The sequence below is a fragment of the Solanum stenotomum genome, chromosome 12 (genome assembly GCF_019186545.1).
Source record: "Solanum stenotomum isolate F172 chromosome 12, ASM1918654v1, whole genome shotgun sequence".
Classification (NCBI taxonomy): domain Eukaryota; kingdom Viridiplantae; phylum Streptophyta; class Magnoliopsida; order Solanales; family Solanaceae; genus Solanum; species Solanum stenotomum.
The window spans coordinates 33,349,030-33,365,602 of record NC_064293.1 but is presented as its reverse complement, the minus strand read 5'-3'; the positions used below and the strand labels follow the sequence as shown (position 1 = coordinate 33,365,602).

Here is a 16,573-nt window from a genome sequence, read left to right as displayed (position 1 = left end):
TCTTTCGAAAACAGCCTCTCTACCTCCACGAGGTAGTGGCAAGGTCTGCGTACACTCTACCCTCCCCAGACCCCACCTAGTGGGATTTCACTGGGTATGTTGTTGTTGTTGTTGATTTCTGGGAGTATGGAATCATCTTCATGATTTTTTTAATCTCTTTTTGGATATTGTAGATTCTCTCATCCTTGGTATAGCTTGTATATGGTAGAATTTTTCAATTATTAGTAAAAGAATTATTTACCTTATAAAATAAAAATCTCTTTTTGTGGATGGATTAATGTGACTTTCGGAAGCTTATCTCCTGGGAAGCTGAGAAAACCTGTCTGCTCCTTAATTTGGTTCAGCTAATTATCTAAGGTTTTTGGATGCCATGAGTTGTTTCCATAATTGTCCCATGCTGTGTGGACATACATGTGCAATGTAGTAGTAAGAGAAAGAATAATAAAGGAAACTAAAAAGGGAGAGCTAATTGAAGGCTAGAATATATTTTTATCAGGACTACCAAGCAATGGTGGCACAGCTTGAACATCAATTTCGCTTAGGAAAACTTTCCATACAAGGATTATGGTTTTACTGCCAGGTAACGCTGCTTAAACTAGTTTAATTTCCATTTAGTTTGACTCATCGTCATTGGTGCTTATGAAGCTATTTTTTGCAGCCAATGATGGGTTCAATGCAAGCACTGTCTATGGTGGTGAAAAAGGCTGCAGCCAGTAACTGTGTTGGTTCTGCAGTCCTTAACCTCTTGCAAAGCCAGGTCTGACGTCTTAATGTCACTTTTCATAACTTTAAGGGATCTATGTCTGAATTCCCCTAGAATTGTGGAATACCATAGATTCATTACCATGGTTTAAACTCCATATTTGCTTGAACATTTGTGGTTTGGTTTTGCATGGTTATCAAAATGAGATCTGCAATTTTTATGTTTTAAGGGGTCGTTTGGTTGAGTATAAAAATAATGCTAAATAGAGTGTATTAGTAATGCTTGCATTAGTAATGCATGTATTAGTTATGCTTGCGTTAATTATACATAAATTATTTTTATGCATTGTTTGGTTTGATGCACTAAAAATAGCATTTATTGCATAAAAAAAATTATTTACAAAGATACCCTCCACTATTATGGTGGAAAAGATGTATAAAAGGTTTTGAGGGATAATTGGGTCTTTAATTGAGTTAATGCATGCATTAAAACCATTGCATTGCTAATACCTAGAAATCTATGGTATTAGTAATGCACACCTTAATACACAATAGAGTGTATAACTAATGCAAGCATTAGTGTTATACATAAATTAGAAAAGAGTACCAAACAAGGTACTAGTAATACACAATGCTAATGCATGCATTATTTTTCCTAACACACTCTACCAAACGACCCCTAATAGTAGTTTTAGTCCATTAGTCTTTCTCATTCGCAAAATCTTCATGGGAAGTTTGAACTAATTTTTAAGTATCCGTAATAGACTCTATTTTGATATGTTTAGAATTGTTGAGAAAATAAGATAAGGAATAACCCCCGGGGTTTATCTCAATTGGCAAAGGTTGAGGGACTTGTATCTTAAATCACTAGTGTGAGCCCTGTGCCAAACGAACTAAGACTAGTTTAAGTGGAGAAGGGTAAAGGGCGGAGCCATCATCCCGGATTTCCGGAAACTGCAGTTGGCCCAAAGGGTTGGTTCGAAACGAGTTTCTTGGTCATAAAAAAGATAAGAAGGAATAATTGGTTCTCACACAACATTCACGAAATAGAGAGCTAATGCAAACAGATCTGAAAGTTATCTGTAACAATAGCGGTGGCTATTTTTCTTCTTTCTGAACGTCGCTGGTGGCTGCACAACAAGAATTATCTCACCAATGCTATGATACCATCTGAACAAACAAAACATGGAATAATTGAGTGAAAACTTAGCTTGATTACTCCCTCACGTTGCTGGACTTAAAAAGTGAATGTACGAGTGTTAAAATAGGAAAGAATCTCTCTAATTAGTCCTAATTGGTATACAATATCATTTACAATATTCTTAACACAAACTACATGTGTTCTATTTGAGGAGAGGGGGTCTATATTTATTTCCAGATTAATTGTTCTGTTTTAGGCAAAGGCAATGGCTGGTGATCACGTAGTGAGGTCTTTGCTGGAAAAGATGTCACAATCAGCAAGCACTGCGTATCTTGGAATATTAGAGAGGTATTTAATCTAGATTCTGCAATGATTATCCAAGTTTGCTTAAGGTCTGGCCGACCTCTCATTGTCTGGGAATTGCCTAATCAAATATTGATTTGTCCTAAAATAACATGTTTCTACTTTTTGTTAAATGTAAAAGAAGTTGGTGATACATAAATCGCCAGGGTTAAAGGAGTAGTGCTTCCTATATCTGCTATTTGATCTTGATGTGTCTATGCTAATAATGTCTACTTGGGATATCAGCTGATGTAGTTATCACACATATTAAAAAGTAGTGTATGTTTCCTTGAACAATGAGTTTCAGCTTAATTGGTAATGCATTTTTTTTTAATCTTTATACTATTCCCATGATAATAAACAAGTAAAGTACTTGTTTTCTTGTCTTCTAGAGTAAATGTTAGGTTTTCATCAACTGCCTTTTGTAGGTATTAAGGTGTGTCGCTTTTTCTCGTTTTTTGACAGACTGTTGAACTTCCCGTTCTTTTATAGTGAATTACTGTTGTTTCTCAATGTGAACTACCCTAAAATTTTAGGTGGGTGTATGAAGGAGTGATTGATGATCCTTATGGTGAATTCTTTATTGCTGAGAACAAGTCTCTTCAGAAGGTACATCTTTTTCAGTAACACTTTTTTACTTAGTTGCTGACATCTCATTGGTCTCACTGTGTTTTCCACAGGAGAGTCTTACTCAAGATTATGATGCCAAGTACTGGCAACAACGTTACAGCCTGAAAGATGAAATTCCTAGCTTCCTTGCAAATGCAGCGGAAACAATTTTGATCACTGGAAAATATTTAAATGTCATGAGAGAGTGTGGACATAGCATTCAGGTTTTGACAAGATCCCATTGCTGCTATATGTTCACCCAATAAAGCTATTCCATCTTTCTTTGCATTACAATTCCATTAGTAATATTAGCAGAGGCTTGTGACCAAATTGTTTTTGTTAGATCCCTGTGGCAGAAAAGTCAAAGTTGACAAGTGCAGGCTCAAATCATCACTATTTGGAGTGCATCAAGTCTGCTTATGATTTTGCCAGTGGCGAACTATTAAATCTTGTTAAAAACAAGGTGTGCTGAAGCAAGAAAGATATTTCTTGACAGCTTTTTTCCATGTTTCTTGATTTGTTACTGCAAGTGCTTTTACATGAAACTTTTCTCTGATGAAACCTTTCTATTCTTTGGCAGTATGATCTCATGGGTAAACTGCAATCTATTAAGCACTATCTTCTTCTTGATCAGGTACCAGCTAGCGATTAACAAATTATATATCTAAGTTTATGACAGTTTGGGAATTGGATATGGGGAAAATACCTGGTAAACTTGGAATTTAAATGCTACATGCAGTGGAATGCTTCAATAACTTCGTTTTATTAACTAGTCAGTCCCTTCGCATTATCTTCTTTTAGTAAAAGAAGATATTTCTTTGCCTAGCAGCTGGCATCAAAATGTGTTGCAGGAAGAAGAAAATGTTAGACATTCTTATGCCTATCCGTTCCAAACAAGCAAATCCATCAATTAAAATGCAAATTTAGAATCATTGTATGCTTCTCTGTCATCCTGAACCTGGTTTTGAATTTTTCTTTGGTTTCATTCTTTATTTCTTTATGTGTGCTCTCTGTAGATGGAAGTTAAAGTATTGTTCTGGTGCTGGTTTCCATTAAGAAATTTATATTCGTACTCACTACAACTGTCCATGCAGGGTGATTTCTTAGTGCACTTCATGGATACAGCTAAAGAGGAGCTCATGAAGAAGCCTGATGAGATCTCTGTGGAGAAGCTACAGGTTTATACATATTTCTTTAGTTTTTTGCTTCCTCTAAATAGGGAAATCATTTGAAGCTCTTTATAATGTGGTGTCACCTTCTTTTCGTTCTTCTGAGTAGTCTCTTCTAGACCTTGCTTTGCGATCTACTGCAGCTGGTGCAGATCCTTGCCATGAGGACTTATTATGTTGTGTGGTGAGTTATTATTACCTTGGCCTGTTTAACCTTCAAGACATGGAGATAATCTGCTGCATTTATGTAAAAAATGGTCCATCTTTTCTCAGGAGAGGACTACTTTATTGAAAAGATTGAGTACATTGAAAGATCTTGAAATCAGCCGGTCTGCTCCAGATAGCAATGATTTAGAGGAGCCACTGAGCATTACTGGCTTGGAAACTTTTTCTTTGAATTACAAGGTTTGCCTTCTAATTTCTCTTCTAATTGAAGGAAATTACACCGCAGCTCGACACAACAAAAAGAAAAAGAAGGGAGATGAAAGAACAGAAATTGCATAAAAACAGTTCTTTACGTCTTCTATATCAATCATAGATCCAGAACTTATGTAAGAGAAAACAGTCTGCCGCAATTTTGCTGTTCAATACCTGGCCAATTTCAAAAAAGTTGTTAAGTTAGGTATTGGGCCTAACTCACACCCCAAAAGCTAGCTCAAAGGGAGGAGGATTGCCCAAGCCTTATAAGGAGTCCACTCATCTCATTAACCGCTAATGTGGGATTTTTGTCATTCTTTAACAGTAATTAGCAGGAAATTTGTCTATACTTTTAGCTAAGTCAAGAGAATCAATTGGGGAGTAAAATACTCACTTTCCCCTCCTGTTATACTTGTCTTATTTATCTCTGCGTTACATTTTCTTTTGTAGCTGTGTGCAATGATGTTAATCTGTTCATTGAGTGCCACCTAGCAACAACCATATTTAGCTAACGCTGAGGGAGAGCATCTTGTTTTCTTCTCTTGATTTTTTGTTTTGGCGAGATTGACATTAAAGGTCGTGGCATTATTTTTGCTGAGTCATTATATTATTGTCTCCTGAGCCTGGTTGCATTTGTTGTGTTTCAGGTTAGATGGCCCTTATCTCTTGTAATATCACGGAAAGCCTTGACAAAATATCAGTTGATTTTCAGATTTCTATTTCACTGTAAGCATGTTGATAGGCAACTCTCTGGGGCATGGCAAGTACATCAGGTATGAGCTTTCAGTTACTTTTACTAATAGTAGTAAAGTAGCTTCTCTTTTCCTTTTTGACTTCTGATAGATTTGCATTTTTGCTTATTTTGTTATTATAGGGTCTCCGCAAGCTTGACATGCAAGGAACTACAGTTTCTGTATCATCTTTGTTATGTCGCAATATGCTGAAGTTCATAAATAGTCTCCTACACTATTTGACATTTGAGGCAAGTTTCACCCCTTCTCAGGGAACTACAATTCCTATGTTAGTTTGCTATGTCTGCCTGTCTTTGGTATGTTAATTTCTGCTTGATTGCTTTGAGTTTCCTACTTCTCTATTTGTATTTTTTTGATATGTTATTCTTCCTTTATTATTTTAATTTCTGGTTCCATACTTTGAGTTTCCCAGTTTTTCTCACTGTTCTTTTCATCACTGTCACCATACCATCACTGATGTATCCCTCTCTTTCACGATTCTTCTTCATTATCAATGCTATATTAGACATGTTCTTTAGTACATCTATTAAACTAGTGAAGACAGCTGTTCTTGTTAGAAGGTCAAATGAATGAATTATATTGGCTGATATAAAAGACGGCTGACTGTAAAAATTTTGATATTTTATTGGCTGATATGCAAGAGGGTTGACAGTATAAGTTTTGATGTGTATTGCTAGTCAGATTGAACCAGTATTTTATTGTATCTTCAGGTGCTTGAACCTAACTGGCATGTAATGCTCAGTAGACTTCAAACAGCGAAAAGCATTGACGAGGTAAAATGATTATGTACAAAGAAATCTTGTGTCTAAACACATTATAGGAGAGACTCTTGCTGGGGTGGTCCTTCTGTTTCAACTTGATGTGTTGTCTCATTGATTCTTTGATTCATTTTTGGGGCAGGTTATCCAATACCATGACTTTTTTCTTGATAAGTGCTTGAGGGAATGTGTGCTTCTATCACCAGCCCTTCTTAAGGTTAGTTATGATTTCCAGTCCTGGTTATTGGTGTCCTTCAGTTACTTTGTTCCTAATTATAATATCTTCACAAAAGATGATACTGATGATAGCCCTTCTGCAATGTTCAAGAACCTACATTTGTAGCAACTGCCAGATTACGTTTTAGGTTTCGAGTCTGTTCCTTCAGGGGATCAATTTTGTTATTTTGTTGTTCTAACTATTTTTACTGTCCTGATTTTCTCATGAATATTTTTCTAAATGCAGAAAGTGGAGAGGTTGAAATTGATTTGTCTGCAATATGCAGCTGCAATGCAACGGCTGATTACCTCCTCGTTGGATACTACTGACAATGACACATTGTCTAATGATTCTCCCAGTAAAGAAAAATATAAGAACTTGAAACTAAGGACCCCATATCAGATGCTGAGGCTAGCTCCTGAAAACGTCACAGTATTAGAATCCGTTCTGTATGTTATAACGAATTTGTACTTTTGGTTTTTAACCTCTCTTATATGTGTCTCTCATAGTTAACTATAATCATTTTGCAGGAAATTTGAGAAGGAATTTTCGTTTGAGCTTCATAGCCTGGGACCGATATTAAGCAGTGGCTCTCGAGCAGAACCATACTTGACTCATCTTGCACAGTGGATCCTTGGTGTGGGAAAAGACCAGTAAGCTGATTGTATTTGTTGCCTACAAACTTAGTTTTAAAATTGCAGTTTTAGTAATCTTTCTTTTTATTTATGTCTGTTCAATTTCTTCTTCTTAAAAACTGGGTTGAGCTTGTAGAGTGTGATCATTCTGAAATCAAATCAAGCTTTTCTTTTTATTTACGTCTGTTTGATAGATACTGAAGTAAATATGTTGTTCTCCATTTCCAAGTATTAAAAAAATACACTATTTGGACTAAGGTTACTAGACACAGTTGAACCTGTATCTTGATTTCTATCTCCACCCTGAAAATATATACGACCTAAACAATTATTTTCGATCCTAATATATCGATCTATTTCAATTATTTGATTATATATGCATAAATACATTTCTGTAGTGTAGTAAACTACCTAGGGTTGAACTAATCCTAACATTTTTGCTGATTAAATAAATACAACAACCGATGGCTACTGGGTTTGTTGGCTCTAATAAAGGGATAGGCAGCCGCTCCTTCTCCTTAAAGTCAAAAGAGGATTTGGTATTGCTTTATGAGAGGAGAATTATTTGTCCAAAAATTATAATGCAAGTAAATCTTTGATTTTTTTTCGTAATATTAGATATTTTATATATATATTTTTAGAATTAATTTAATATTATTTATTGATTTTAATTCTAAAAGAAAAAAAACTGAATAATATACCCTTAATTATTGATTTATTAATTTATAATTTGTTTTAAATTATAAATTTAAAAGTTTTTTATTTTTTCTAAAAATATCGCGTCTGGTCAAACAACATGTAAATTGAAGGAGTACTAGTTTTATGGAAGCTTCTAAAAACTTTGTTTGTTGCTCAACGTCTTTATTTTTCTTGATGCCTAAGACTTCTTCATATAACAACTAGTAGTAGAAGAAAAGCAAATGTGGAAGAAATAACTAAACGAAAGTTTTCATTTATTTTATTTTTTGGGTAGCGTCTACATGTGTAACACTGACCTATTTGCCTATTCAACAGAGTTCCTTATTTTATTTCTTAAAGGATTTAAAGTTGATAGATTATAATAAAATGAAAATTTTATATTAATAATGTAATTATGATATGTTATAAGAAGTTGATTGTATTATAGATTGTCAAATCAATATTATAATACAGAATATATGCAATTACTTTTGAAATGATCTAATTGCGTAATTATCTTTTTGTACAAGACATCTAGTTCATAAAGAAAAAACAAATGTATTATCGTTGAGGTTAAAAACTATTCCGTCTGGTCCAATAAAATATATTATTGACATTTTTTTATGGTTCAAAATATATGAATTTTTCAAAGTTTTAGAATATATTAATTTTTTATTTTATTAATAAAATTACTTTTCTTTTAAGTGGAAGTTTCAACTATTTTTAAATCTCAAATAATTATCATTACTTTTAAGAAGAGTTTGGAAGAATCAAAAGGGTAGTATTAACAAATTACCTTTAGATTGATGTCTTTAAACATATTTTTTAATGGATGTGTCACACTCCAACTATGTAATTATATTGGGCTAGAGAGGATATAGTTCTATTAGCAACCTAATTGAATATTTTGATTATATTACAATAACGATAATAACAATATTCAATGTGATTGGTTTACAAAAAATAAAATATACGCATATATTACCTTCACTTTTATAATATATTGTAAATGTCGGTCGCATTGCGTTCACCGGGTAGGGTTGCACTCGAAAAACAAAATTCAAACTATTTAGACTTTATAAATTTCAGTAGTTCACTTACCAAAACACATTTAATAACTTTCCACACAAACCAAACACTGACTTTGGAAAACATTAACGCGTTACCTTTTTGACTCATAAAATTGCACCTCCCCTCTTTTTTCTTCCCAATGAGCAGTCAGCAAATATTTACTACTCATTAAAGCAAAGTGTGTACTATTAGAATACCAAATTTTTAATTAAGATGTTAGATGGGGACACATCAACCTCTCTTTATAAAAAAAAAAGTCAAAATAAGGAAACTTCAATAATTATAATTTATACATATAGATCTTGACGTATGACACTAATTATATTTTAATCTAAATGGTTTACGATTTAGAATTATGTTAAGTTTCTTTAATTCATGTCTAAATAGAATTTGTTGTCAGATAATATTAGAACAAGGTTTCCAAATTCTAGTTAAAATAGGTTTTGCACTATTATAAATAGAAGTATGACTACTTATTTTCTTATGGGTGAATTATTTTCCAGGTAATTGCATCGTTTACGTGTGAGCCAAATTCAGATTAGTAAGTTTCGGATACCAAATACATAAAGGAAAAAAAAAAGAGTTATACTCTTTCAAGATTCTATATATATTAACCAAGTACTACACTCTTTGTTACATCCACTCCACAATTTTTTATACTATGGCAGAGCAACAAAGAATTCATCCAGTACCTGAACCAGAACATGAACTTCCAGTACAAAAACCCTCTGTCCCTTTAGTGCCAAAGGGTTCTTTCAGTTCAGAAAAAGGTGATCCTGAGAAGCAGCAGCAGCAGCAAGAACCACCTTTTAGAAGAACAATCCCATATTATCCACCATTGAAACCACCAAAGAGAAGATGTTGTTCTTGCAAAAGATGTCTATGTTGCACATGTTGTCTGTTGTTGCTCATCATCATAATCATTGCTGCTTTATCTGCTGCTTTTTACTTTGTCTTCCAGCCAAAAATACCAAAGTACTCTGTTGACAGTATGAGAATCACACAGTTCAATTTCAATAATGACATGAGCTTATTATATGCTACTTTTAATGTTAACATCACTGCAAGAAACCCCAACAAGAAAATTGGGATTTACTATGAAAGTGGTAGCCAATTGAGTGTTTGGTATACTGGTGTTCAGCTTTGTGAAGGGTCATTGCCAATATTTTATCAGGGTCATCAGAATACTACTTTACTTAGTTTGGATTTATCAGGACAAACACAGAATGTTACTGGATTGTTGCAGGCACTGCAGGTGGATCAACAGAGGGGAAGTATTCCATTGAATCTCAGGGCAAAAGTTCCAGTGAAGCTCAAGATTGGGAAATTGAAGCTTATGAAGTGGAACTTTTTGGTTAAGTGTAAGCTGGATGTGGATAGTTTGTCTGCAAATAATGCTATCAGGATTAGGAATAGTGATTGCCAGTTTGGTTTTAGGTTATAGTCCAGTCTTGGAATTATTTTCTGTATAATTATTTTTTCTTCCTTTTTTTACAGATTTTTTTTTCAATATCTGTTGACACTGTTTACTCATACTATTTTGGATTGATATAATTAAGTGATCTGTTTCCTCTTTACTTCTTTTGATCTTACTGGTTTGATGTGAAAGGAGCAGAATTATCAGTATCCAAAAGAAATTCCTGAACAAGGTAATATAATTAAAAAGGGAAGCTCGGTGCACAAAGGTTCGAAGAGGGACTGCACCTCAAAGGGGTGTGATGTAGGCAGCCTACTCTGAGTGACTGATTCCATGGTTCGAACCCGTGATCTATAGGTCAACTTTAGTGTTGTGAGGCTTCTCTGCTGAACAAGGTAATACAATTACTATGAGTATTTCAATCTTGATATAATGTGAAGTGCAATCACTTTATTTGAGCTTTTTGCTATGACTTTTGCACTCCAAAGAGGTTCAATATTTGATTACTTTCCCTCTATCTTTCATACATAAATTCTTACTTCTTCAATCTTTTGCCTAGTTTACTTAATTCCTGTATCTTGGTGAGACCTTCATGGCTGTGGCCTAAGCAGATAATAAGAGCATCTATCGCTATGATTATTGCAATATACATGGTTAAGTATAAAAGTGACACTAGATGAATAGTTGGCATCCTCCTCCTGTCCAAAGAGAACAAATAGCTTATATGGAAGTGCTCAAGGTTGACACCCCCATCAAGAATGATAAGCGAATTGGAATTAACTCACTGGCAGTTCCAAAATCCAACTGTGTGCTGTATACATATCAGGTGTAGGAAAGGGACTTTTATAGGATAAATGATATTCTCATCTTTTGCAGGGAAATTCTAATTGCTATCTCTGAAGTCAATTTGAAATGGTGCATCCAAAACACTAACTATTACACATGTTTGTTTGTATGCTTTTGTTCCCTGCATTAAAGTGATGCTCCAATTTTAGCACTTTAAAGAATAACTGTGACACAGATCCCACGAGTAGGCGGTAGATGAATTACATTTGCTTCAAAAGTAAATCATTTGCAGACAACATTCAACGAAAACGAAAGGTTGCAAAGCGTACAATCTTCAATGAAAACAAAAGGCTGCAAAGTGTGCAACCACAACTAAAAATTCTATTCTAAAACAAACTGCATACATCTTAACAAATTCTTCGATGTTTTAAGTAGAAGCAGGCATAGAAATCCCTCCTCTAAGTCCAACCCTGCCACGGCCTATTCCTGTTTGCTGGTTGTCAGATTCCCTCCTCTTCACATTCACTCTTCTTTTTCCTTCTTCCATGTCATGGCCAATCTCAGATATTGCATGCCTTTGAAAGCCTAGAGGACTCTTGTTATCATCTCTACTGTAGGATTTTGAAGAAGGCCAACAGTCAGTTGAATCAGCCGAATTTGGTTCCCATGAGGAAGGGGAAAGCCAATTTTGCTGACCACCAACAACACTGTTGCTTCCTGAGGATTCTTGTTCTTCCATATCAGTTCCCCTTCTGAAAGTTACATACTTCTGTATGCTTGGCTCCATTAGGTCATCACTCACAGCAACTTCAGACTCCATGAAGGGATCCTTGATCCCTAACTTCTTCTTCCCTAGAGGATCGAAAGAAGCATTATCATTCTGACTAAATTGCTCAGATGTGGGGTTTCTTCTCCTGTCATCGGAGAAAGCACTGGACAGATTGGAGCTAGTGGTTGAGTTCAGGTCAGCAACTGCATCAACAATTGAGCAAGCTTTCGTTACACAAGGTGGTAGTGAAAATGCAGGGGTGGTGGTATTAGTCTTTTGATGGAAGTTTTGGATGTCCTCAAGCAACAGTGCAGTATATGATTGAGGAGGATTTGAGAGAGCTTCAGGATTGATATCTAGGTCTCTAGATAGCCTTAAAGACCTGCTTCTCTGGGGTTTATGGCTTTCGGATCCTGAAACAATCACATTCATTGCAACATTATGCTGCTGCTGCTCCTTGACTTTGCCATTGCTCACAGTTTCTGCATTCAACTTCTGCAAAGAGAGAGCACATCAATATTGATACTAAATCGATCAAAATCCCATACTAATCGGGGCCAATGAATACTCCACTCTCATTAGTCTATAGAGGTCTATTTCAAGTAAATTATTCATCTTCCAAGGAAAATATGGTTCTTTAAATTTCACATTTATTCCTACATAGATATACAAAATTCTAACAAGACTAACATCAGTTTCCATTCTCTAATTTCACACTTATACCTACACCAGACCTACAAAACTAAAATTCATTGCATCAAAGGTTTGCTAGCACAAGCAATTATCAGCCAATCTATGATAAATAAGCAAAAACTAAAACATGAGTTTTTTTCTAAAGAAGTCTACAAACTAATAAAAGGAGCCAACCTGGGAAGGGACCTTCAGTCCTGGCACGGGCATCTGCTCCAAGACAACATTGGTGTCAATCTCACTGAGAGGATTTCTTCTGTAGGGAGATTGCTCGTGTTTCCTTGAATTGCTACGGCTAAGGGACATGGGCTGCTGTTGATTTTGGTTGGAATGAACATTGTTATCTCTCTCATTCAACACCTTTGCATTCACCCTTGCTGGTGACCGGGCACGCGGAGATGCAGCAGTTCTTGGTCCGTCGCCACCTGCATTTCTCTTCACTTGAATCCTCTTAACAGCAGCAGCAGATATATTGTCAGTTCCACCAGCATCAATGCTCTTATCCATCACCATAGATGAAACAGTAGCAGGTACAGATACCATCTTCCCTGGCCTACCACCATTATTTCCATTAGCATTAGCAGAAGCCACATTACCACCATTTGTGGTAGTAGTAATTGGTGAGTCAGATCTTCTACCAGGAGATCTGCTCACCCTTCTACCCCCTCCTCCACTGCTGCCTCTTTCTCTACTACTCCCCGACCGCTGCTGCTGTTGCGCCTGGTCTCTCTCCCTACTCGGGGTTCTCCTCCGTCCCTGAGAAGAAGAATTAGGGGTTCTAGGCTGACGCTGGCGTTGCCTATGGCGACGAACTCCATTCCCGACAACCCCATCATCCTCACAATCCACTACATTTTCTTGCATCCCCTCATTACCATTGTCATTCTCAAAATCAAAACTCCTCTTGGAACCAGAGTACTTTCTACTCCTTTGAGGAGTATCAGTAGATCCACTAGAACCCAAAACCCCTGTCTTTCCAGTAGATGAACTCCTGCTAAGCCTCCCACATTGTATCAAAATAGCATCAACCTCTTCTTTAGTACAACTTGAAGTCCTCACAGGAGCCGATACAACAATACCATTCTCTTTGCCTAACCCTAACCCACCATTGCTATTACTAATACCATTTTTCACAGTCTCAACTACTTCAATTCCCTTTTTAACCATACCCTTTTCTTCTTCAGTCTTCCTATCCACTTCATGGCTTTTCCTGTGTTTAATAACAAAGATCTCTTTTTTCACACTTTCTCCTTCTACCTCTTTCTTGTTCTCCACTTGGGTACTATTTTTAACAATTTCTTGATTTGTATTTGAAACTGCAACAGTAGAAGTAGAAGTAGATTTAGAAGAAGAACAAGAAGTGTTCTTCTTACTCAAACAACTCCCCATTTTTTCTCCCAAGAACTGAAATTTTTCAAAATTGCAGTGAGAAAGAAAACAACACGAAGATGAAAGATTTGTAACGGGCAGGAGAAGAGAAAAAGATAAGAGGAAAAGGGGAAAAGGGGTTCAGAGTTCAAGAAAACCACTCAATTAAAAATGGCAACTTTATGGGGTAATAGAAATAGATTCAGAAGTGGCATTTCAAATTTTGACTGAGGCGGGCAAGGGGGGTGGGGTGGGCGAGGCAGTCTGTCAATAGAGCCGTTAAAAGGGGGTTTTATTAATTTTTTTCAAAATAGAAAATAATTAATGTTGTCACCTATATGTTGTTTCAAGGAATAAAAACAAAAAATGTTGTTTTGTTATGCTATTTTATGAAGTATGTTTGGGGAATGATGAGAATCTTGATCCAGTTTTTGGATTAGGGAATCCTTCAACGGTCGTTTGATCAGTGAGGGCATTTGGGTCACATTAATTTTGGTGTTGTTATTGTACCAATTTTTTTAAAAAAATGTGATGCCTTAATATAGAGAAAATTGATTTCACTAGGACAAATGAGTAATTAAGGCAACAATTCAACCAACCTACCATAATGGGAAGCAAATTTTAACATGTTGCCAAAGGTACCAAATTCACCTTCTATTTGAAATTAATTCCTTCGTTAATTTTTTATTCACTTATATTCTTATTTTTAGAAAGAAAAGAACGTCTTGTGTTCAAAATTTTTGAAAAAAATGTTCAAATTTATTCCTTTTTGATTATGATTTGAAATTACTTTGTGTTGAAGCTTTGTTTTGGGTCAATGTCAAAAAGTGTGATTATGATTTAAAATTACTGGGGCAAATTTGATCATTTTTATTAGGAAAAAGTATCTGAAAAATATTTCAACTTTGGCCGAAATTGTTGTTACGATATCAAACTTTATGGAGGACCTTTTACCCCTGCAATATTTAATAGTGTATTTTAAAGATATATATGTGCTCACGTGAACACGTTACTATTTATAATTATGCAATATTTATGATGTCCATATGGACACATATATACCTTTAAAATACACTATTAAATAGTGCAGGGGGTAAAAAGGTCTTTTCCAAAGTTCGATATTGTTACAGCAATTTCGTTCAAAGTTCAAATATATTTTAGACTTTTTTCCCTTTTCATTACTCTATATTTCAGCATAGTTTCAGCAATATGAAAGTTGATTTCAAGTACTCCCCCTCTGTTTCATATTATTTGGCTTTTATATTGAATATAGATGTTTTATTTTACTCGTCCAATTTAGAAAATCAAGAAAGCTCTATTATATTTTTTTTTCTTTCTATCATTAAATATTAAATTACATAAAAATAGTAGTAATAGTTAAATTTAGAATTTTAAAATATTATTAATAAAATTAATTTAGTAAAATACAGTGTTGATAAAAGTTTTCTTAAGAACTATGTCATATCAACATGGATCAAACAATATAAAACCTAGTGAGTAATAACATTTCATTTCATCTCTTATAGCTTTACAAGTATGTATGCTTTTGTAGCTAGTGGTGTTTGCTGAAGCATAGAAAAATATACCAGAGCAGATCTGGTAATTTCTACTTTTTAAGTCATGTCTTTTGTATAATAAGTGAAAAATATTTACACTTTTTATAGTGAAAAAGATTCTACTTTTTATGTCATTTTTGGATCAAAATGATTAATAGTATGGATATTTTTTAATTAAAATATTATTGGACAAAAATATTTTTAGACCAAACTATTATCGGGTGACATTTTTATTCAACTTCACATCATTTAAAAACATATTCGACTATTTTCCATATTTTTTTTATCTAAAAGTTCGTTATAGTCAAAATGGTAGTAATTTGTGTGCCAATGTTAAGACCTAGGAAGGATGCTTTGAAAGAAATAAAGGCTCCCCCACTATCAGGGCTTTGACTGGTTTTTAAATTTTACTGTTTGACTAAGGTAACTTTCTAGTGAGAATAGAAAATAAACAACCATCAAATCTCAAAGAACCCCTTTGAATTGACTTATTTTAAATATTTTTAAGTAAATACCGTGTTTGAGTAAAATAATAATAATGTAATAGTAATACTTATTTTTAAGTCAAGACAACATCGAAAAGAAGTTTAAAATCATAAATTAGCAGCCTCCTAGTCCTTTCTTTTTTTTGGAAGTTGGAATTCCCAATATAAATTTGGAATTTTTCTAATTTGTTTGAACCACTAACTGAAATGCTCAAACCGCCCCCCCACCCCCTCCCCAATGACTTTGTCCCAAAAATCTCGAGCTAAAATTTGTAGCTTATGAATTAGTGTCCTTTTGAGTTATTATTCAGAAATGAATTTCTTAAGATAAATACAAAATTTGAATCAAAATTATTGAATTTGACTTAACCCACTTTCTACATTCTAGCTCTACTGTGCCAAAAACTCTCTTGGAGCAGAAGTTCAGAAGAACAATTGATCTAAACATTATGGCATGTTCTGCTGACTTCTCTGGTGCCTATGTGAACATATATTTAAGTTTGTCGATAGGTAGGCTGAGTGTATGCCGAAAGGTGGTTAGTTGAATGATATTTGCCGAAATTAATACTATATACATAGGTCAAATGTTACTTTTTGTACATGTATATTAAATTTTGAACACCCTCACCCGAACTTTTTTACTTCACGGTAACACTGGATGTTTGTGCAATACAAGAGCTGTAGGGGCACAAGTTATTAAAACCTATGCAAAGCTGCTATAGGGTGAGTTATCCCAACTACAGTCTTTACTAAACCAACCTCAGGATTGAAGTAATCCAAACATGCCATTATTTATTTCTTGAACCAACATTAATACATATACTCTGCATGAAAAAGAATTAAGCTCGAGCATCAAAGAGCATGTTAGGTGCCTAAAATACCTAATAAAATGTGTAGATGCACGTTACGTGCCTAAAATACCTAATAAAATGTGTTCCCTATATGAGATGTCACGTAATTCAAACACTTTGTGATATTTACTAAGACGGAACAAGACCTAGTTAAGATCAA

The 16,573-nt window shown here is 34.7% G+C and overlaps 3 protein-coding genes across 3 annotated transcripts; 2 read left to right on the top strand and 1 right to left on the bottom strand.

Annotated features, from left to right (window-relative positions):
* The first annotated feature begins 452 nt into the window (after positions 1–452).
* Positions 453–6,954, top strand: LOC125848815 (gamma-tubulin complex component 2). The gene is made up of 16 exons (XM_049528755.1): positions 453–580; positions 659–757; positions 2,100–2,191; positions 2,722–2,794; positions 2,866–3,018; positions 3,138–3,257; positions 3,375–3,428; positions 3,889–3,972; positions 4,073–4,147; positions 4,237–4,368; positions 5,028–5,153; positions 5,255–5,362; positions 5,843–5,905; positions 6,033–6,107; positions 6,354–6,556; positions 6,638–6,954. Exons 1-16 carry the CDS (start codon positions 509–511, stop codon positions 6,762–6,764), a joined length of 1,656 nt encoding a protein of 551 aa, XP_049384712.1. The 5' UTR covers positions 453–508; the 3' UTR covers positions 6,765–6,954.
* Positions 6,955–9,108: 2,154 nt separating this feature from the next.
* LOC125849241 (NDR1/HIN1-like protein 6) lies at positions 9,109–10,003 on the top strand. The gene has a single exon (XM_049529284.1). It carries the CDS (start codon positions 9,153–9,155, stop codon positions 9,933–9,935), a length of 783 nt encoding a protein of 260 aa, XP_049385241.1. The 5' UTR covers positions 9,109–9,152; the 3' UTR covers positions 9,936–10,003.
* A 943-nt stretch (positions 10,004–10,946) lies between these two features.
* On the bottom strand, positions 10,947–13,747 carry LOC125849057 (uncharacterized protein At1g65710). The gene is made up of 2 exons (XM_049529054.1): positions 12,331–13,747; positions 10,947–11,958 (listed from the first exon to the last, which is right to left on the bottom strand). The coding sequence occupies exons 1-2, from the start codon at positions 13,540–13,542 to the stop codon at positions 11,122–11,124; spliced, it is 2,049 nt and encodes a 682-aa protein (XP_049385011.1). The 5' UTR covers positions 13,543–13,747; the 3' UTR covers positions 10,947–11,121.
* Positions 13,748–16,573: the final 2,826 nt, after the last annotated feature.

Excerpts from the sequence above, each read along its gene's own strand:
- LOC125848815 (XM_049528755.1), top strand. The coding sequence starts at position 509 with ATGGTGGCACAGCTTGAACATCAATTTCGCTTAGGAAAACTTTCCATA. Across the intron at positions 2,795-2,865 it reads AGAACAAGTCTCTTCAGAAG|GAGAGTCTTACTCAAGATTA; the intron begins GTACATCTTTTT and ends TGTTTTCCACAG. Across the intron at positions 5,906-6,032 it reads CAGCGAAAAGCATTGACGAG|GTTATCCAATACCATGACTT; the intron begins GTAAAATGATTA and ends TTTTTGGGGCAG.
- LOC125849241 (XM_049529284.1), top strand. The coding sequence starts at position 9,153 with ATGGCAGAGCAACAAAGAATTCATCCAGTACCTGAACCAGAACATGAA.
- LOC125849057 (XM_049529054.1), bottom strand. The coding sequence starts at position 13,542 with ATGGGGAGTTGTTTGAGTAAGAAGAACACTTCTTGTTCTTCTTCTAAA. Across the intron at positions 11,959-12,330 it reads GACTGAAGGTCCCTTCCCAG|AAGTTGAATGCAGAAACTGT; the intron begins GTTGGCTCCTTT and ends CTCTCTTTGCAG.